Here is a 17,655-nt window from a genome sequence, read left to right on the forward strand (position 1 = left end):
TTGCCAGAACTCAGTGTATCCATTAAACATCAGAGCAAAGCAAACTATTCAAACACGTCACAAAATAATTACTCCTCTCCATTCTTTCCTTAATTCTTCCTACAAGTGTATTTAGTTCATTCAAAATGTCAAATGTAGTTGCCAAAAGGACACCTTGTGTCTAATATTCTTTCTGATCACAGTTAATGTAAAATAGAGCTCATATCAATTGCAGAAACAAGTGACCATTTCAGTTATCTACACACCACTCCCACATTTTCATCAATGGCAGGGTTCCCAATCATTTTTATACCATGGACCAATACCATTAAGCAAGGTGTCTTTGGACCCAGGTTATGAAGATAGCAAAATATGAATTAATTTAAAAATGTGGTCTTATCCTAAGTTTTAAATTTAACATTAGGCTAGGATGTTTGCCAGCACTTTGAATGTTAAGGTCTGTGATTATTCATTTATAGAAATGTACAGAAGTGGAACTCTGTGCTACTGACTTGTGGAATGTCATCAACTAGTGATGGCATGATTAAAGAACCCACAAGAGCACAAATCTTTTGACTTCAAGCTGGTACATGATGTAATCCTATAGTGTTGTAAACACATTTTGATTGCAGGAAATACAATTATGAAATTATAAATTTTTGATAACAGTGCAATTTCACTGTTAATCGGAATTATTCTGAATTAGATAGCTTCACAGTAGTTCCTCTATTGCCAGATTTTCTAATTCTGATGGTAATATTCCCAACTATAAAATTGAAACTTTACGTTGCTTTCAAATTTCAAAATGGAAACAGCATTTCCAATTCAGACACAAAAAGAAATGCAGACAAGCAAAGAGCCTTAAAGATGAAAACTTGGTATGCCAGGCATTATTGGGCACAATTTGCACATTAATGCTTAAGGTATCAGTACCTGATTGAAGAGGTGCTCGAGACAGCCATGCAATTTGTCCTGTTTATCAAGAGGAATTCTCATGTCACAAGGCAGTTCATCTCCTTTTTAAAATGAGAACAAAACATCAGTTTGCTAAAAATACAAGGAGGTGAAGGTACAACATTCTTGCATCTGATCAATCTTCAAATCATATACTGGAAGGTGATTAAAATACACCCAAGTTGTAAATTTCATAAACTTGCATGCGGTTTTGCTGTTGATACACAGTGTGGGCTGTGAGGAGGATGCAGCAAGGCTTCGGGGGAAAAAACACATTAGTTAAATGAATGAAGGATATTGCAGATGGAAAAATATGAAGTTATCCAATTTAATACAAAAATAAAAAGCAGAATGTTTTTTTTTAAAATGGTGAGAGATTACAAGCTATTAGTGTCCAGGAGAACCTGTTTCCCTGCACAAAAAGCATTTAGAGTTAACATGCAGAAGTAACAAGGAATTAAAGAGGCAAATTTTATGGTGTCCCTTTTTTTTTGCAAGAATAGGACGACTTTGCTGTAATCAGATATGGCTCTGATGGTGTCCACATTAGGGATATGTATGGGTTAGATCTGCCAACTTGTGACATAAAGGGCTCAGCAATGATTCCTGATACATTAAATTTTATCATACAAGATTGAGCAGGCTTGCCCTATTCTTAAGCTTAAAGGAGAACAAATGGTAATGTCAACAAGGCATGCATGGCAGAAATAGCTTTTGTGATTAAGGAAAAAATTGGCTAATATCAAAATCTATGCAGAAAAATGTAGATGATGCTAACTGTGGAATACATCCTCGCAGTTCTACGTTTTTAAAAAAATCAGAATCCAGAAGTTTCATTTCAGACAATTACATAATTAAGACAGGATGAACTGAATTTACGAACATGTGCTGATGTTAATATTAGTTACAAAAATCAAATATTGGCAGATTTCTTATCCCAAACACATTACACCATTGTACTGACCTGAGATTTGTGATCAAAGCTAAACCATACAATAAGTTAGTTAAATTTCGGGCAGTCTTAGAAAAAAGAGTTTAAGTAGTTTCATAGTATTATACTTAAGGAAAATTTTCACCTGATCCCATTTCATCACTTCCTAGATAAGAGCTCCTGCTGCGGTCACTGGCATAGGAAAGTACCGAGTCTCTGTTGCTGTTGCACTCACTGCAAAATACCAAAAAAAACAAGTGGAACTTCCTGTAATAAAGTTCTTCACCATATTTCCACTTATGCACTTCCCATTCATAAAGTAGTCTGTAACTCAAAGGCCAGTACCCAATCAATTATCTTGAATGAACTTTTGCTGAAACTTCATAAAATTCTGGCAGTTTATCAAGCTTCTACTTTTTTTTTGCTAAAAGTCAAAACTTTTTCAAAACATTAAAGCTTACATGCACAGAAAATTGCGCATGTTTAAAACCTGGTTCTGTACCAGACAGAAGCGAATAAATAATCACGTTCTCAGACTGTGTTGGTCATTGCCACAAATGATGCTTTTCGTTGTACATGTCGATGTACAGCTTGCTCACCTTTTATATTTATTTCTGTTATTATTATTTCAATACACCATAGTCACTCTCCCACTCACGTACATATTTGAAGCAGTATTTTATTAAACAATTCACCTTGTATCTGAATATAATAACTCAAATTGGTAACCAATAGCTTACACATCCTAGTTGCACCTGTTTAAATAGCAGAAGTACTAGGAAAGGAAATAATTTACACATTTCCACTTCAATTGTATCCTACCCCGAAGCACATCTTGCCCTCCCCCTCCTCCCCACTTTCCATAGAGATCAATCTCCATGTGATACGTTTGTCCACCTGGTCCTCCTCATTGATCTCCCTCCTGGCACTTATCCCTACAAGCAGGACAGGTGCCACAACTTCTGCCACGTTCAACAGGATCCAACTATTAAACACATCTTTTCCTTCCCCAAATCCCCACCCCCCACTTTCTGATTCCTGCAGGGATCCCTCCCTCTATGACTCCCTTGTTCTATAGGTCTCTCCCCACTAATCTGCCTCTTCACACTCATCTCTGCAAGCGACAACTGCCTATTCACCTCCACCCTCACCTCTATTCAGGGCCCCAAACATACTTTACCTGCAAATCTGTTGGGGCTGTCTATTGTAGCTGGTGCCCTCGATGAGGCCTCAACGGCGTCGTGAGACTTAATGCAAATTGGGGGACTGCTTTATTGAGAACCTCCACTCCATCTGCCAAAAGCAGAATTTCCTGATGGACAACCACTCCTTCGTGTTCAGCTGGCAGAGACTCTCACCTGGTCCCTCAACACCAGCTCCATAGCAAAGAAAGCCCAGCAGTGTCTCTACTTTCTGCGGGCTAAGGAAAGTCCATCTCCCACACCCCCATCCTCATCACATTCTACAGGGATTGTATTGAGAGCATCCTGAGCAGCTGCATCACTGCCTGGTTCGGAAATTGCACCATCTCGGATCGCAAGACCCTGCAGCGGATAGTGAGGTCAGCTGAGAAGATCATCGGGGTCTCTCTTCCCGCCATTACGGACATTTACACTACACACTGCCTCCGCAAAGCAAACAGCATTATGAAGGACCCCACGCACCCCTCATACAAACTCTTCTCCCTCCTGCCATCTGGGAAAAGGCACCAAAGCATTCGGGCTCTCACGACCAGACTATGTAACAGTATCTTCCCCCAAGCTATCAGATTCCTCAATACCCAGAGCCTGGACTGACACCTTACTGCCCTACTGTCTTGTTTATTATTTATTGTAATGCCTGCACTGTTTTGTGCACTTTATGCAGTCCTGGGTAGGTCTGTAGTCTAGTGTAGTTTTTTTTCTGTGTTTTTTTTTACGTAGTTCAGTCTAGTTTTTGTATTGTGTCATGTTACACCATGGTCCTGAAAAAACATTCTCTCATTTTTACTATGTACTGTACCAACAGTTATGGTTGAAATGACAATAAAAGTGACTTGACTTGACTTGAATTCCTATCCCCATTCCAAAATGTCAGTCCATAACCTCCTCTTTTGCCATGATGAGGCCACTGTCAGGGTGGAGGAGCAACACCTGATCGCAGTAACATTGAATTCTCCTTCCGGTAATTTTTACCTTCCATCTTCTTTCCCCATTTTGGCTGCTCACCCCTTCTCCTCACCTACCTATTATCTCCACCTGATGCCCCTCTTTCTTCACTCTCTCCTCTCCTGTCAAATTCCTTCTTCTCCAGCTCTTTGTCTTTCCCACCCACCTGGCTTCACCTATCACCTTCTAGCTCTCCTCCACCTCTCCCCTCAACTTTTAATTCTGCTGTCTTCCCCTTTCCTTTCCAGTCCGGAAGAAGGGTCAACTCAACTGTTTACTCATTTCCATAGCTGCTGCCTGACCTGCTGAGTTCCTCCAAAATTCTGTGTGTGTTGCTAAAAGCTTAAAGTTAGATAAGGTCTGCCCCAAGTGAAAAACAACAAGCAAAGTACAAAAAATGAACAGAAACTGAAGTATTCCATATTCCATTATTCCTTTGGGGTTTCAAGCAGCTCAGATTTTATTTAGTGCATTAATACTAAATTAATATAAAATAGCTTAAGTCCATAAAAATAAGCTCAGGTGAAGTCTGATTATAGGCAGCATTCATGAAATGCAAACTTGAAAATCAAACTGATCAATTTTTGGAAACTGAACTATGAGACAACTGAGACTTTACATTGAAACATTGACTCAATCCAGCATGGAAGCACAAAACAACAGTACTGCAGTGGAAAATCTACATAAGATTCTAGTATTTTGTTTACTTCGCAACCGAGAAGGAACAATTGTTGTGTAACTGAATTTATTGATTTTTTAATATATTTTCAGATTTTTTTCCTTTTGACTTTTAAAAACTTTTTAAAACCTTTGACAAAGGTCTACTTATAAAAACAATTTTAGCATTTGTTGAAAAGTTAGAAACATTCATCTGGCAGCAATCCTGAAAAGGCAATTCCTTTTACCGTAGGTGAAGACTGCTGTGCCAACATCTTTCCACCACCACATTATGCACTGTAAAGTCCCATCACTGAGCAGATCCTCACTTCAGAGGATCAAAACTACAAGTTGTGTGGATTGGTTTGTATAAATCCAAAATTAGTGACAAGAATAAGCACCATTTTCTAGGTGACTGCTGTGTACTTTGCTGTCATACCAGCTGTACATACCCAATGACTTTCTACAGGATTTCACATTTGAAAGAGATTTCTATTCAATATAATACTCTCTACAGGGGTCTGGGAAACAGACACACGATAGTATTTCATATCCTTGTTGGATATGGAAATACAGGGTAGTCAGTAGTCCACATTATACTGCTACAAGTAACCCAATAGAAAACAGCATTGTTCAGTCAGATCGGCTGAAGAGTGCCTCTCATAAATAGCCCAACCAGAATTTCCATTCATAATTTGGAATTGGGTGCTTATAGCAAGAGAAGCTTTCTGTAATGTCAAAAACTTCCTTGGAAATTCTCAATGAATTTTGGTGAAACAAATAGATTTATTGTGAGTGCATCCTCCTTTACAAAAGAGGCATTAATCAAATTGCATTATTTAGCAGCTCGGAAACAATTTATGAAAACCACTATCAACTTTCTGATCTCTTAAATGAGCCAACACGGATTTTTAAGTCCACACACTTAAAAGAAAAATTCCAAGAATGCTTAATGATCCTTGTTATGGAATTGAAAAATAATTTCAGAATAGTTTTGCAGCCAAAATTTTAAAATCTGCTGGAAACGGTTCTGAAGTTTTTTTTAACAAGTTATTTCTAAATGACACCTGAACAAACAATTTTTCTTCCCCACCTCTTCACCTGCAAGACTCCAACATGAAAAGGAGAGAAAAAAAATTTCTATGTTTGCAACTGAACTCGTGAGAAAATTGTTCAGAGACCAGTGAAAAAAAGTCTTTAAAACAGCTGGTATTTCAAACCTACACCAACCATGAACAAGTTACAAGAAGCAAATCTGTTTCAAATCAGTGCACAATGAAACAATTGATTTGTTCAGCTTAAGCATCCGCATTCTGAAAAGAAGAAAACACACTTATAACTACTATTTAATGCTTCATTTTTAAGTTCTTATAGACCACATAAAGAACAGATTGCAAAACTCTTGGATTAATTTTATGGATTTTGTTTGAAAACTGGCAGATGACATCATTCACTTGCATCCTGTACACAAGTCAATTTATACAAACAAAAGTAATATTTCCACTACTTAAATTCTGAATACTTCCAGAAAAGATGTACACATTCTTGCAGTAATTGAATGCAGCACAGCTACTTAAACTTATTATTGCTAATTTAAGTCAAGAGAAGATAATTAGCCATTAGTCATTGGAAGGGAAAGGGAAGGTCAGAATATTATCTCAGTTATAACAGTTTTGACTTTAACTATTAAGAAGGAATCAAAAAATCAAAGAAATGTAACTTAGGCCAGAAAGGCTATAGCATCACTCAAAACTACAGCACAGAGGCTGGATTACAGGACAAGTAACCCATAACTTTGTACAAAGGATAAAGAATTCTCATCATGAAAAATAAAGGGAATTTAAATCCATGAAATTGTTTTTTTTAATCTGGAAAAGAAAGGAAAAGCTGGAAATAGAATTAATGTTTCAAGTCAAACATTGAAACATTGATTTTGTTATCTTTCTACAGAAGCTGAGTATTTCAAACAATTCCTATACTCAGTTAACTGGAATTGAAAAGATCATCTGAAAGTTTCACCATTTTTAAAACTGTCAGTAAAACCCCACCTGTTTAATGAATATCCTTCAAAGGATTAAATGTATCATCCTCACTCAGTATAGCCTACAACATGACTTCTCACCCACAGCACTATGCACTTTGAGAACCATCCAAATGAAAGGTAATTTATGATGGGACTTTTCCTAGTCTCTTAAGTAAGACCTGAGTATTTCTTGACTCATCAGCCAATTGGTTGTGAGTAAGGCCAGGAGTACAACAGAAAACAAATCAATTTGTTCAGAAGGCTTTATTTAAACAGCAGTAGGAAAAGAAAATGCAGCAACTTCTTACAAAAAACATTTGGTTAATTTCTTCAGAAAAGTGAGGTGGGGGAAGGTGTATGAAGTAACTACAGCTATGTGGTCACCTAAATTGTTTCATAGTCATCTCGAGGAAATCTGCAGATGCTGGAAATTGAAGTAACACACACAAAATGCTGGTGGAATGCAGCAGGCCAGGCAGCATCTATAGGAAGAAGCACTGTCGACGTTTCGGGCCTGTCAGGACGAAGGGACTCGGCCCGAAACGTCAACAGTGCTTCTTCCTATAGATGCTGCCTGGCCTGCTGCATTCCACCAGCATTTTGTGTGTGTTGCTTCACAGTCATCTGATTTGTACTCAATACATGCATCCATAAAAATATGAAAATCTTCACTAATTCAGTAAATACTCCTGAGGAAGAGGTTGGCACATTAAAAAAAATGTGCTGAGATTTCAGAGCAGTTAACAAAGACAAACATAAAAAAAATTTCTTGCTGCAGCAAACCAACAAAAGCAAACCAAGGCTGGTTGAATTCATCTTATTGTGCTGGAATAAAAGCATCAGATATTGCTGAAGAAAATGTGTACTGGTGGCTGTAGCCAACACAGCCTAGTTCAAAAGTCAAAACTTAATTGGTGGTTAGGCTTGAAATGCATCGCCTTGTTACAGAATGTAGCATTCTTTGAGTAATCTGCTCTGATGCACATTTTTCATTATTCAATGATTTTTTTAAAAATCCAAATATTCAACTTGCCCAATCATCCTGTTTAATTACTTGCACTAATCAAATCTCAATCCACAATTTACATCTACACATAAATTCAAAAGTAACCAAGGACTTTGACTTCATCATACTTTCAATCCTTCTTGTGAGAAACCAATCTTTTGTTGGATAGCTTCTTAGAATACCGGAAAGGCAGTGTATAAGAAATTAAAGATCTGAAAGGTCCACATAAATAGGTTTGTAAGTCATTTTCAGACTACAGCAAAGGGCTATACACCACTACTGTCTCTAGGATTTCTACATGGAGTGCTAATGTCAAGTCCACCACAAAACCCATCAGGGTAATGAAACAAGCAATTAGCTAAAAAAAAATCTAATAGACTTTCAACCAGAAGGCTAACAGAGGGTGCAACAAGTGAGCAGGTAAATAGAATTAATGGAAGTGACATCTGTGAGAGAAGAAAACTGGAGCAAACTTAACAGAATTATTCAGTGTCAAACATTCTATGAGCAAACAACACAGTGTATTATTGTTAACCTTCAAGATCCATAAAGTGCTAGTGACCCAATAAGAGAATTAAAAATCATACCTATAGGAATCCCTGTAACTTGTTGTGTCATGTCCCGAATCATCCTGCTCCTCTTCCTTTACCACAAAGCAGACTCTCTTTGTTCCACAATGTTCAGCTTTATCAATATCATTTTCTTCCATTGACTGGGGAAGTGTAAGCTCCATTGAATTGTGCTCTGAAGCCTCAGAAGGAGCAGGTTCAGTTATTGAGGACAGCAGACTGCAGACACAATAGGAGCAATGTTAGTTTCTGATATTTTTGTGGCTGGAAATAATTTTCTCTTTTTTTTAAAAAAACAAACCACCTGGAAATAATCACTTGTACTTCAAATGGAGTGGGTACCACATCTTGCATTTGCTGAACACATAACTCAATTTAGAGGTGAAAACTGCAATTCAATCCAAACAGACTGATTCAATTTATAGTTAGGCCATATTGCAGAAAATGTCCAAAGGTGACTAATTCTAGGTCATGGGTGCTGCCATGGAAACAGTACTTCATAGCCTGTCAATGGAACAGCTGAGAAAGCAAAGAGTTTGAATCTCATTGGGTGCTTATCCTCCAGCTTCTCTGAGGTTCCCAGTCTGGTGTCACAAACTTGCCAACTGCACACCCCACACAAGTTCGTAGTCCACCAAAGAAAACAATAATTTGGAACCATCTTCCAGCAGAACAGCTTCGAAGTCCAAAAAGATGCAACAGAGGTATAACCACAAGAGCACACCAAGTCTAAACTAAATTAACAACTTTTCATGTGCAGGATTCAAAACAAATACAGGTCCAAAACCAATAATTTCACAGTTAAGCTGGACCATTAAAGAAAAACTGTCAATAAATTAAAAACCCAGTTAGCTAAAGCAGAATATTTTTAAATGGGTCGGAACTGATACTCATTTCTAAGCTACAAACCACTTACTCATTTATCTGCATTACATATTGCTTCATTTCCTTCAGAGAGATTTCCAGTTTATTAAAGAGTTGGAAGAAAGAATCCTGAATCTCCATGTCCTCCTGCTTCAATAGATTGCTCAAGCCTCCACTTTCTTGGATCAACCCTCCATTTTGTTGATTTGATAATTCATCCAGATCCTGCAGTTGATGAGTTTCTCCATCTTCCCCAATGTAACAGTTCCAATGTGGTGCTGCCATCGTGGTGGTGACATGCCGAGTGTAGTTCATGAGATTTACAATGCCTGTAAACAAAACTGACATTTTAGTGTTGTACACCAATGACTTTGATAACAAATGAAAGTACTGAACGTTACATATCTCTGAGATGTTGAAGAAATGAGTGAAAGAAGGCTAAACTCATTGTTACCAACAGTTAGCTGTTACCGGTGGTGACAAAAGGGTGTACAGGAATGAGATATGCCAACTAGCGGAGTGGTGCTGCAGCAACAACCTTGCACTCAGTCAGTAAGACAAAAGGGCTGAATGTGGACTTCAGGAAGGGTAAGATGAAGGAACACATACCAATCCTCATAGAGGGATCAGAAGTGGAGAGAGTGAACAGCTTCAAGTTCCTTGGTGTCAAGATCTCTGAGGATCTAACCTGTTTCCAACATATTGGTGTAGTCATAAAGAAGGCAGGACAGTGGCTATACTTTATTAGCAGCTTGAAGAGATTTGGCATGTTAACAAATACACTCAAAAACTTCTATAGTTGTACTGTGGAGAGCATTCTGACAGGCTGCATCACTGTCTGGTATGAAGGGGCTACTGCACAGGACTGAAAGAAGCTGTAGATGGTTGTAAATCTAGTCAGCTCCATCTTGGGTACTAGCCTACAAAATACCCAGGACATCTTTAGGGAGCGGTGTCTCAGAAAGGCAGTGTCCATTATTAAAGACCTCCAGCAGCCAGGGCAAGCACTTTTCTCACTGTTACCATCAGGTAGGAGGTACAGAAGCCTGAAGGCACACACTCAGCGATTCAGGAACAGCTTCTTCCCCTCTGCCATCTGATTCCTAAATGGCCTTTGAAGCTTTGGACACAACCTCACTTTTTTAATATACAGTATTTCTGTGTTTGCACATTTTTAATAATCTATTCAATATACATAATTGATTTACTTGTTTATTTACTATTATGCTTTTTTTATTTATAATTTTTTCTCTCTCTCTGCTAGATTATGTATCGCACTGAACTGCTGCTGCTAAGTTAACAAATTTCACATCATATGCCAGTGATAATAAACCTGATTCTGATGATCACCATAATGGTTGAAATTTATAGTAAGTGTACTTTACCCTCAAGCCAAAGAAAAAGAAAGGACTTTTTAAAATTAACTTATCTAAGTCTGTGCAGCAAATGATCATCACTGAGACATGATGGCTCTGAAAAATTACTTTTAAAAATGGGTAACTTTATCCACTGAGGAAATTATAGTTGAGATAAAAATCAAAACTTTTTTCCAGATTTATTTTCTCTTCTGTCCTCCCATTATTCCTTATTGAATCAAATTCTTGGAAGTAAGCAAGAACTGAATAAATTGACACTGAACTTCAAATTTCAGTCAGTCACTTTTAAATACCTTGATCTTGCTCCAAGCCAAGGAAAGAATTTTTTCGACCAAAACGTATACTAAAAGATCTTCCAAAAGAGGTAGTATTTTTTGGACAGGACACTTCCATTACATTGACATGACAGTTGGATGGACAAAAATCCATTCCATTTAACAGGTGTAACTCAGTTGAAGCTTGCTTGAAGGAAGGCCATGCTCTGCTTTTCAATTCCTGGGCAAACTAGAGATAACCACAATTATATGCAATTTAATAAATATATCCAAGAAACTTCTCAGGATTCAGCTGCTTACAAAACTTAAAGAGGAGGTTAAGTTACAGTGTTAAATGCTTCCACTCTAAAGACATACTTCCACTCTGAGAAATATCTTTGTACATATTTTTACAATGACATTTTAAACTAATGCAATGCAGGGAACTCATGGGATAAAGTGGGGAAGATGAAGTGGTAAGAAATGGAACTATTGGTCTGGATTTTGTCATCAGCAGCCATGTGGCAGGCGAACCTGTAAGAAAGAATCTAGCTATCCAAGGAAAAAAAAAAGGAAGTGCTGGAAATGTCTAGAAGGTCAGGCAGAATCTTACTAACCATAGCATGGATTTCCCTTTCCTCAAAGCTAACTTCATTCTGCTAAGTCATAGGACCTTACAAGTTTGGCAACGGAGGCGTCAACAAGCAAGCTCAACAACGGAATGTGATCACAAACAGCAAACCAAGGCATATAAAGCACCACACACAAAATGCTGGTGGAACGCAGCAGGCCAAGCAGCATCTATAGGAAGAAATACAGTTGACATTTCGGGCCGAGACCCTTCGTCCTTGTGTTTGCATATAAAGCACAGTTTTTAACCGTTGTTTCACAGTGAAAGACAGCATACTGGACTGGCCACAGTTCATCTTCTTATGAGCATAATAACTACTGTACATGTAGCAATAGTTTTGATTACTTGTGAAGATCTTTTCAGCTAAATTCACAGATATCTTTACCATTTTATTGGAAGTGACAACAAAAATATCTATTACACTATCTTCTTCAAGGAAGAGGGTTAATGAGGGTACAGTAGTAGACATTGTCTATATGGACTTTAGCAAGGCCTTTGACAAGGTCCCTCATGGCAGGCTAGTCTGGGAGGTTAGATTGCATGTGATCCAGCGGAGGTAGTGACTTCATAATCAGCTCGGTGATGGAAGGTAGAGGGTGATGTTCAAGGGTTTTTTTTCAGACTGAAGGACTATGTCTAGTGGTGAGTCACAGGGATCACTGCTTGGAACTTTGTTGTTTGAAAGTTACATAAACAATTTGAATATGAATGTACAAGCCACAGTTGGTAAGTTTGCAGATGATACTAAAATAGGTGGTATTGCTGAGGGGTGATAAATTGATTTTAATCCAAATAAATGAGGTATTGCATTTTGGAAGATCAGACCAGGGTAGGATTTATAGTGACTGCTAGAGCCCTGGGGAGTGTTATGGAACAGAGTGACCTTGGAGTTCAAAGTTCCCTGAAAGTGATGTCAAAGGTAGATACGATGATGAAGGTGGCTTTTGACACGCTGGCCATTATCAGTCAGGACACTACATATGAGCTGGGAAATTATGATGCAGTTATACAAGATATTGATAAGGCTACACTTGAAGTCCTGTGTACAGTTTTGGTCAACCTGTTATAGGACAGATGTTATTAAACTTGAAAAAAGTACAGAGAAGATTTACCAGGATAGGACCTGATACATGCTCATAATAAAATGAGTTACAAGGAGAGGCAGTGCAAACTAGAACCTTATTTTCTGGAATGTAGAGATTGAGGGTTACTTGATAGATATATACAAAATCATGAAGAGCATAGACAATCTTTTTCCCAGGAGGGGGTGCCAAAAACAATGGCATAAGTTGAAGATCAGAGGTGAGGTGAAGAATTTAGGATAGACTTCTTCACGCAAAGGGTGGTACATGTTTGGAATGAGCTCCCAGAAATAGTTGCTGAGGCAGGCAGATTAGCAACATTTAAAAGCCACCTAGGTAAGTAGATTTATAGGAAAGGCTTAGAGGACTGTGAGCCATATGTGGGCAGACAGCACACAACGTAGTCAAATATCATAATCACACCAGAAGACTGAGACCCTTGTCATGTTGTGCACTATTGTGGAAGACGAGCCAAATCTCAATCCATTATTGAGCTGAGCTGGAAGCCAAGTCAATGTATAACTCTATCCGAGTGAATACATAAAACTGTCATCTGGATCACTTAATGAAGACTGCAAGCTAGTATGAGAAGCATTGATATAGGAAACTATCAGGTACTGGATCCCTAACAAATCAATACCCTTGATCAAAGACAGAAATTTTAAATAAAAGCTGTTTAACACTGCTTAATATTATTTTAATAATACAAAATTTTTTAGTTTGCATGAACCTACAGAAATCATCAGAGAATTCTCACGAGTCTGATTAAATTAGACTCCATAACTATACAGCAGACTTGTACCTTTGAGTATTTGGCAATCCGCATGCCGATGGTGTTGAGCTTGCTTTCACAAAGATGCCGGAATTCAAACTGAGGTTTAAAGATCATGGAATTTCTGGAAGTCATCAATCCTCTGCAGTTTCTTACAAACTGATCATCATCTGCTGCTAGAGCTTCTAAAATCTGATGAAAGAGGCAATGTTTTTGTATGAAGGCTGAATCAGTAAATTTAATATAAGAAAATTGGTTAAAATATCAGCATTATTTTATTACAGCTTGTTCAGAGGAAACGATCATTTTCAAGCTTATCCTGTACAAAGCAAATAACCAAGTGTTCAACTCAAAAGATTGTTTCTGCCTTATAACTGCTGCCTGGTGCAAGAAAAATATAATCTGGTCAGCAGGGCAGACAAGTGGCATTTACAAATTAAGAGATTGAGGAAGGTGAGCTAATGTCTTCGGGGAGGCATAACAAGTAAAGGGAACATACAAGAGTTAGTAGGGCACTGAGTGGTGTGGAACATTATAGGAACACTGGCGTGCATGTCCGTAGATGCATAAATACAAAGAGAAAAGGTTAGCAAGATAGATAATGGAGAAAATTACATTTAGATTTCCCTTAACAACTAGTCACCTAAATAGACAAAAGAATACAGACCTAATGCAGGTAGATGGAATTAATGTAGGGCAAAAGGTCGGCATAGACACGGTGGGTAAAGGGTCCACTTCAGTGTAAAACTATGATTCTATAACTATGATACAAAATACAAGTATGGTACAAAACAACCTCTGCAGACCACATGCAAAATGTGGTTGTTATAGTCACCATAGCAAGGAAAAGCGCAATTGATACAGAAGAGGTTCATGAGAACATTGCTATGATGTGAATATTTTAACAGTGGGGGTGAAGGAACTGTATAAACTAGGTTGGTTTTCTTTAGAACCGAGGGGATAGAGGAAGATGTAACTATGCTGTAGAAAATTTTAAGGAACCATGAAAAAGTTATTTCCCTTATCTCCCAGTTTTTGACGTGCTGCTAGAAATTTAAAGTAATTGTTGGAAGGATTAGGAGAAGAAAATGACAAAAGACCATTATATTTCACTCAGAATATGAATTGGGGCATTGAACTCCCTGGCTTAAAAAGATTGCAGATACAAGCACACTGGTTCTCCGCAAGGTTGTGTCTGCAGCCTTCAACTCTACTCCTGTACTTCTGTGGTTGTGTGGCCACATTCTCCTCTAACTCCATCAGTGTTTGTAGCTGATAGCACTGTGGAGGGCTCTTCATCGATGATGAGTACAGGAAGGAGATGGAGAGTGTAGTGACATGGTGTCATGACAAAAACTTTTCCATCAATGTCAACTAAACTGACATCAGAAAGGGTGTTGGTGCACATGTTCCTGTCTACTATAAGTGCGTTAAGATTGAGAGATTTGACAGATTCAAGTTCCAATAGGCTGTCCTGGTCCAACCACTTTGATGTCACAGCCAAGAAAGCTCACCTATGTCTCTACTAAATAAATGCCCCCGTTGACCCTTACCAACTTTATAGATTCGCTATGAAAAGTATGTTGTCTGGATGCACAATAGCTTGGTATGGCAACTGCACTGTCTGTAACCACAAGAAGCTGCAGAATTTTGTGGACAATGCCTAACACATCATGGGAAACAGCTATGCCTCCATGAACTCTGACTACATAATAAACCTGTACCTTAACACAATTAAACAGCCATTTCATATCTATTTGAAAAGACATGACCTGCAGTACAACAGACTGAGCCCTGGAAAATGAGATCACACAGTTTAATTCTTCCCCCACCAGTTTCCTCCCACCCCATTGATGTTGACAAATAGGTCAAATGGCCACCTCTTGTGCTGTATGTTTCTGCAAATTTTAAGTTAGTACACAACTGAGGCTCCATTTCATACACTATGAAAAATCATACTTGCATTCACAATTAAGAGATCTATGGCTCTTGATGAAATAAGTTCAAAGGAAATTTATTATAAAAGGACTTATATGTCACAATATACGTACAATCCTGAGATTCATTTTCTTGCAGGCATTCACATTAGGACAAAGAAATATACAGAATCAATGAAAAACTACACACAAAGACCCATGTAAAAAAAAAAAGACCAGCTGTGGAGATGATGTTACTAATCCATACTGACTGGGGTCTGCAAGTGAAGAAATGGATGATCTAATTGCACAAGGAGATAAAGGCCAAGGTCATGGGACTTATTGATTAGTTTTGAAGGGATCATAGTGTTGAATGCTGAGCTTTAATCAATGAAGAGCATCCTGATTTATGCATTTTCATTTTCCAGAGCTGAGTGATGAGCCAATGAAATGGCACCTGCTGTTGACTTGTTGTGACGTTAGGCAAATTGGAGTGGATCCTAGGTGGGAACTGATATACTTCATAAGCAACCACTCAGAACACTTCATCACAGTGGATGTAAATGCAATTGGACGATACTTGTTGAGGCAGATTACCATAGTTTTCACTGTAATCTCAAAGGTAATGAGATGGGAACCTCAATGAGATATAAGCAGTTACATAAAATACAAAACTCTGACAAACCTATCCAGTATATCCATTTCCCTATCCATTATCAGAGCAAAATTTGATGAAGTGGCAAGCTAGCCAAATAGGCCATGTTAATTGTGTTAAGGGTTGAGCCTGATGCTGTTCAGTATTTCTAGTCATTATTTGGCACCAACAGCTACAAATGAAGTGAGGAAAACAGCTGCAAGCGGTGAAGAAAAAAAGATTCAAAGGGATTTCAGAGAGAGAAGAGGTTAAAGAAACTTTAACCTGATGAAGGGTCTCGTCCAAAATGTCGACAGTGCTTCTCCTTATAGATGCTGCCTGGCCTGCTGTGTTCCACCAGCATTTTGTGTGTGTTGTTAAAGACACTTTAATTTACATTCTAATTCCAGGTTAATGGTCATAATAGTCATAATGTATTCAGTCAAATTATCCTCATTAATCAACATCATTACCATCAGTTTCTGTGTTGCTGATAACGTTTAGTGCAACATTCTGCTATCATAACCCACAACTAATGTTAATTCTATGACTCACTGATTGATTCTGAAACTGCAGCCAAAATCCAGCCTACAATAAACAAGGGCTCAATGTGCTCGTCAACGGGCGCATTCTCCTCAATTTATTTTGGCACCAACATATCTGAACCACTGATATGGATTTACAACAGAATGTTTAAAAACTGGTTTGGCTTACAGTAACCTGAACCTGATTGTGTCTCATACCCTCCCTCCACCAAGCTCCCAGTTGTTTCGCCATCACTTGCCTCTTCTTCCACTGAGGTCTGCTCTGTCCTATAAAATGGCAGACTCTGACCTTCCTCAATTGTAAATGGTTTATCTATTTAAGAAACAGTAGCATTTCTTTGGTAACATCATTTATCACTAGCCCAATGCAGTTTGACTTGTATTGATCCTTCTGAGTATTAGACTGCAATCAATAATAAAACTGGCATATTTTCCAAACACAATTCTTTTCTCAGCACCACAGAAATGAAACCAACCCCTTGCACACTGTACAAAATATGCTATAATTTGGTAACACGGTGTTGTGCACAGCCTTTGAAATCAAAGACAGAGGCATTGTTAGTAGAAATGCTTTTTCAAAGCATCAGTAGCCTAGGTTAAAACTGACCTTCAGTGGTATTTATATAGAGATTACATGTTCTCCCTATGACTGTGTGGCTTTCTTCTGAATGTTCCAGTTTCCTCCCACATCCCAATGACAGAGATTAGGAGGCTAACTGGCCAAATAAAATTGCCCCTAATATGCAAGCCAGTGGTAGGATCTGGGGCAAAATGTTAAGAATATGGAAATAAGAAATTAAGATTGGTGGAAGTAGATGATTGACAGTTGGTGTGCATTCAATGGACTGAATTAATGACCTGTTTCAGTACTGTCAATGACTCCTCATGAATTCTGGAGGTGGAATAGAATTCACTGCCACCAGCAAATATAGTATCTGGCACTACCTATTGGAGATGAGTTTCTCAGCACATCTCACGAAGATAGCAGTGAAATTATTTATAATCCGCCTTGGTTAATAATTGGAAAATAATTCAGTATTTTATAATATACACAAGAAATAGAATTTTAAGGGTTAATTGAATAATCTGTACCTTTGCAGTTAAACTGAAGCATCCCTTGGGCTCCAGCATTTTTTCCTTGACGTGACACTTGATTCCCGTAGTGCTGACGTATTCATAGATAACGCCATGCTCCAAATGCACATTATCCACAGTCATGCTGACTTGAGAGGTAGCTCCATCAGTACTCAAATTCAAGTCTGCAAGGTTTGAAAAATGATTACTCCTCAAAGGTGCAATTCAAATTAGCCTCAGT

General features: G+C 38.2%; 1 protein-coding gene across 1 annotated transcript in view; it reads right to left on the bottom strand.

Moving 5' to 3' along the window:
* The window catches only part of prex1 (phosphatidylinositol-3,4,5-trisphosphate-dependent Rac exchange factor 1), a 201,458-nt gene that overhangs the window by 24,855 nt on the left and 158,948 nt on the right, over positions 1-17,655 (bottom strand). Inside the window, exons 23-29 of the mRNA XM_073061760.1 lie at positions 17,433-17,599; positions 13,276-13,437; positions 10,800-11,010; positions 9,183-9,459; positions 8,285-8,485; positions 2,010-2,098; positions 913-995 (exon numbers count right to left, since the gene is read on the bottom strand). Coding sequence (XP_072917861.1) covers positions 913-995; positions 2,010-2,098; positions 8,285-8,485; positions 9,183-9,459; positions 10,800-11,010; positions 13,276-13,437; positions 17,433-17,599 — 1,190 coding nt within the window. The remainder of the gene's footprint in view (positions 1-912; positions 996-2,009; positions 2,099-8,284; positions 8,486-9,182; positions 9,460-10,799; positions 11,011-13,275; positions 13,438-17,432; positions 17,600-17,655) is intronic.

Source organism: Hemitrygon akajei, chromosome 11 (assembly GCF_048418815.1).
Source record: "Hemitrygon akajei chromosome 11, sHemAka1.3, whole genome shotgun sequence".
NCBI lineage: Eukaryota > Metazoa > Chordata > Chondrichthyes > Myliobatiformes > Dasyatidae > Hemitrygon > Hemitrygon akajei.